The 5,238-nt window shown below is 37.7% G+C and overlaps 1 protein-coding gene across 1 annotated transcript; it reads left to right on the plus strand.

Moving 5' to 3' along the window:
* Window positions 1-962: 962 nt before the first annotated feature.
* On the plus strand, window positions 963-2,591 carry LOC104964772 (ecto-ADP-ribosyltransferase 4-like). Its single transcript, XM_010793636.1, has 3 exons — window positions 963-1,012; window positions 1,276-1,418; window positions 1,558-2,591. The coding sequence occupies exons 2-3, from the start codon at window positions 1,278-1,280 to the stop codon at window positions 2,446-2,448; spliced, it is 1,032 nt and encodes a 343-aa protein (XP_010791938.1). The 5' UTR covers window positions 963-1,012; window positions 1,276-1,277; the 3' UTR covers window positions 2,449-2,591.
* Window positions 2,592-5,238: the final 2,647 nt, after the last annotated feature.

Here is a 5,238-nt window from a genome sequence, read left to right on the forward strand (position 1 = left end):
TTTTTTCTGTCCGTTAGCATACTTACAAGCTACTTTGGTTGACTGCAAACGTGGACACTTATGCTGAATATAATGTCTCACGCAACAGTTTTCCTACAAAGTTAACTCAGCCTCCATTGATTTGCATATCAAATTAGCGTGTTAATAAAATAAGCTATCATGGCTTATACTTGCATATTTAAACAGAATCATGAAAGCCTGTCGGTAGAGTCAGGCACACGAGTCAGTTTGAGTGTGTGCGCCGGTGTCTGAACGCTCACTCACTACTAGCTTTGTAGCTAACTGTTAGGCTACTTAGCTTGCATTGTTATGGATCTAAAGGTAGCAAAAGCTAACTTTCATAGCACAGCTTTACTTCTCACTTACCACAATAAAGAAACAGACCGTATAGTACAGCACAAACAACACAAATGATCAATACTTACATATATTTTCACTTGTAGTATTATAATAATTGAAATACTGGTTCTTCTGGGGGTGTTCTATCCACGCTCAGGCAGCCACCGCACCGCAGCTGCCTGCACAATCGCTGGAGGACTGGGCTGTCACTCAAAAACTGAGTAGCCAATGGGGACGCACCCCTGAAAGTCCCGCCCACCTGGGAGGTTTGTGTCAGAATCTCAAACAAAAAATGAGGGAGCGCAAAAGAGAAAGCTGCAGCGAGAGCAAAAGTCTGATCATTGAGAAAGAAGAAACAAGAACTGTAAACAAAAACCTATGTTAAAACAAAGAAAAAATACTTATAGTTTACATGATTACACAAATGATTTGTTTGCAACTTATAGTTTAATTTTTTTTAATTTATTTTATTTTGCTTGACTCATTTTTTTTTTCTTTTAAACTCATAGTTTTGCTTTATTCTGAGAAAGTGTTGCTTTATCTTTATGATACAAAACTAATCCCATATACATCCTGTTAGGTGGAACTAACAGGATTGCCGACAAACAGCAATGGCTCCACCCTTTTTCTAAAGAATATCATGCTGCTGTGGAAAGCCCTCGGCAGGAGAAAAGTAAGTCAAAAACAATCAGGTGTTATATTGTTGGTGGAGAATATAATGGTATTATGATGGTCTGGGACTCATCATATTGGTCCTGGTTATGGTTTATTGTTTATCTCTTTCATGTCAGCGAAGTTTGTACTTTAACTTACAGATTTAAGCAAACGAACTGGATCAATGTGAATGCAAACAATGTGGAAGAATTAGAAAACACTTTTTTTCTTTGGTATTAAGAGCAATTTTTCAGGAAGTAAGAGGTTGTGTTTTTCATTTAGATATGACGCTTGGCAGCTGTGGACCAGTGTGCAAGCTGAGGTCAAACAAAAGCTTGGCAACCCTTTGTTTGCTTTTGGCGGTGGCACTTTTATTAATCTATGACCCATTTCTACTCATCTGGTGGCCTCAGAATCCTGCTGAGGTGGGAGGACAGTTCTTCATTTTACATGCAGCAATACATTCACATTTGACCTGTCTCTTGTGTCAGAAGATGTACACTATATATTCTAAAGCCTTCTGTAACTGTTGCTCACTGTGGCTTTTCTTATCTGTCCCTGCAGAAAAGTGTTGCTTTGCCTCTGGATATGGCTACGGATTCCATTGACGACATGTATGAGGGTTGCCGGTCTCAAACAGCCTCAGTGATCGACCTGTTTGGCGTGTTTGAGTGGCACTACAATAGAAACTTCAGCATTGCCTGGGCTTTAGTTGAAAGCAGTGCAAAGAAACCTGTCCACACACAGCTGAAAGAAGACCATGCCATAGTACTTTACATGTACACAAAGCTGAAATATATACAACACGTCTTTAACCAAGCAGTGAAAACAGGGAAACACAAGTACAGCACATATACATTTAGGTTCCACTATTTCTACTTCTTCCTCACTGATGCAATTCAAGTTCTGCGTGAAAACCAGACATTGTGCAGAACCACATATCACAGGACATGGGAACTGTTTGACCACAATGTCATCAACACTAACATGCGTTTTGGTGCTTTTACCTGGGCAGCTTCAAGCAAGCAGTCTTTTGACTTTAATGGCAATGTTTCTTGTTTTGAGATCTACTCATGCTTTGGTGCTGATATAACACATTACTCTGCTACAAAACAAAAGGGACAGGTTCTCATTCCTCCTTATGAGGTCTTCAAAGTCACTGATGTCCTGACAAACGACCCATGGTGCAGTGTGGTCTACAAGCTACAGAGCACCAAAGCACCAAGAAGGGATTTGAATTGTATATTGAATCAAAAGCAATTAAAAAGATATGTTGAAGTTTATTTAAGATACTTGTATACATGGAGTGCTTGGATGATGTTAGCATACATATTGCTGTTAATAATAATCTCTGTAGTCCTTGTACAACGCAGGCAGAAGCGTTTTGTGGCTGTAGTGCTGGGGGCTCTTCTGGTAATGATAGTTATTCTGGTGATATGGAGAGTTGCTATTTGATAAAAGACGGTAGATGGTGTGTATCTGGGGTACTTTTTCATGTGTTGTTGGTCACTGAGAGAATTCACAATCTATGTTTGAAAGTAATAAGGAAATACAAATGTTATGTCACTGAAACTAAACAAATACAAGAAATAAAAAATACTAAGAAACTCTCAAATCGTTTCTGTTAATTGTTGATATAAACACTAATAATTCCGCTGAAAACTATTTATAGAAAGAGTAAATACAGCAGAGACCATACCAAAAAAGTTTTTTTTAACAATCTTTGCTTATGTTGAACTAAAATACTCCTTGGGTGTTTAGCTTTTCTTTTCTTGGGCTTATGTGTGATTGCCAGATGTACAGAACCATCTTATCAATTACATTTTAACAGGAAGTGAGTTTACTGGGTGTTTCTCAATGTCGAGTACACTTGCTTGGTAGCACATGCCTTCCGAGTCACTTGCTTCAGAAGCGAGGCAAGAATACTTCCTGGCATTCGGAAAATGAAGAGTAGAACAGGCAATGTGGTATATTTTCTTTGTCCAATTACTAAGAGACGTTTTAGACCTGTATTGTTGTAATTGTTAAAAAGAAAACAACTGCTTCTGCTTAATACTAGTCATTAAGCTGCTAAATGCTATAATGTGGCTTGTCTGTTCTTATTTTTCAGTGTCATGCTTAATTCAAATGCTTACTCTAACATTTACAAAAAAATTGAATATCCCCCTTGGGGGACTAATAAAGGTCATCTTCTCACACCCTTACCCTATCAGCTGGTGGTAAAAGGCATCTGTTACAGTCACACTATAACATATATATTTCTAAATGTTAAATAAAGAAGGTGTGATGTGTTGGTATGTCAGCTTTGACAAAGCTGGGCTCAGTAAAATAAGTAATGTTTTAGTAATATGTTTGGCTGCTGACTATAACACACTACAGTTTTTTTCAATTGCTTACACGTCTTTTTGAAAACATGGCTAATTTTCTCAAAACACCTAACAAAATTAACAAAACCACAAAGTGCAAAACACCTCATATATCCTGCAGAATGACTTACTGCACTGAACCTGTTTAGGCTCTTTTTTTGAAAAAATATTCAATCTTTAATGAACACGAGGCCGAGGTTCTCATCTCTCCATATGAGATGTTCATCATTTCTAATATAATTAATGAGTAACAGCTACAAATGAAAGGTCTGGAAGATTGTTATGTTGTCCACTTGTCCTTGTCTTGGAGGGTCGAGGAGCAAAGAGCGATCTTAACTGCATGATCGACAAACTTCATGCTTAGGGTTTGTTTGGTCATTGTGGGTTTATGAATGCTAAATGACTACCAGTCAATAAACCAACACACTCTCACTCCATAATCGTCCAGGAGCGACGTTTGGTCAGGGTCCCGTGGCGTGCAGTTGTGACGCTCCTAGGCTCCTTCAGCTTCATAAAGGGACGCAAATAGCTTTCAACTGATTGCAATGTATTCCCATCTGCGGCGTGTTTTGACGCTCATGGAAGCACGGCATTCGTTTGTGTCGGCTGCCCTTAAAGGCAATGTGAGCGTCCATTCCCATTGGATAACGGAGAATTGTACACCCGGAAAAAGGTATTCCCCTTACTGTCTATTGATTTTACAGTGATATCTGCACTACTCATCGACTAAAAAACACCAGATTATCCTTGTTAATTACACAACATTGATTGGTTTAAATTGTGTGCAATGCTTTTTTATTTTTCTCCTTCGATTCGGAGAAACAAATATTTTTTCGGAGTAAAGGATGGCAGAAGACACTACACTACCCAGAATCCCCAGCTATCATTTAGGACTACACCATCTGCTCTGTTTGACAAACCCCGTGATTAGTTCTCAAGCTCTGTGATTGGTTGACCTCCAACTGCATTCCAATGAAAAAAACGTTTCGTAAAAGATAAAATCATACTTTATTCAGCAGTGCTTGCTTTACTCTTTGAAAGTCATCACATGAATGCATTGTAATAAATGGTTCGGCAGCATTATTATTACACATCTGTTGTAGTTCTTTATTTTTATTTATCTACAGAGATTGGGCTCAGAATAGACCGGAAACTATTCTTTTACCGTTCAGTTTGAATTTCACAATAAAGTTAACAGTAATATTTTGTTTTGATATTATTGTTTTTTATTAACTACTAGACCGCTGGGTCATGTTAAGACCATCTTTTCTGTGTTGCTGTGGGTTTTTTCCATCGCTTTTGTGTTACAAATATCAAAACAATAACTAAATATATCCGTCGTAAACTAAACCAGAAACAGCAGTATATTTTATTTTGTTAACACTGTAAACTTGACAGCTTTTTAACCCAAACCACCTACTGGTTAAAAGCACGTTATTACACGTTTAGAGTAATGCAATGCAGGTAGATTGTGTTGCTTTTTAATGACTTTTTAAAATGCCTTTTTCTTAATGTCTTTTATTATTATTAACTACTTGTTACTTGTTGCTAGGGTCGCTGCTATCGATATTGTGTTTCGCAACATGTTCTCTATCTATGGCACGTCTCTACTGGGAGTTGTAGTTTTAAAAGACGTTTTCGTATTTCCCATAATAAGAAGTTGCCAGTATACTGTGTACATCCATGGAGGTTTAGGGGATAGGAAACACTCAAATTTAAAACATATAATTAATAAATGGGTGAAAATTGCTTGTGCCCATAATGGGCAGCATTAATATATATACCCACATGCCAGCTAAGGTCAGAAGAGCTTTATTTAACAGCTGGTCTTATGTCTGTGACCCCTCCTGTTGTTAATTGATAACATTACATTACATTA

This window comes from Notothenia coriiceps, unplaced genomic scaffold, assembly GCF_000735185.1.
Source record: "Notothenia coriiceps isolate Sejong01 unplaced genomic scaffold, NC01 NC01_scaffold00037244, whole genome shotgun sequence".
Lineage (NCBI taxonomy): Eukaryota > Metazoa > Chordata > Actinopteri > Perciformes > Nototheniidae > Notothenia > Notothenia coriiceps.

Coding starts and splice junctions, on each gene's coding strand:
- LOC104964772 (XM_010793636.1), top strand. CDS start 1,278: ATGACGCTTGGCAGCTGTGGACCAGTGTGCAAGCTGAGGTCAAACAAA. Junction 1,419..1,557: donor GGCCTCAGAATCCTGCTGAG/GTGGGAGGACAG, acceptor CTGTCCCTGCAG/AAAAGTGTTGCTTTGCCTCT.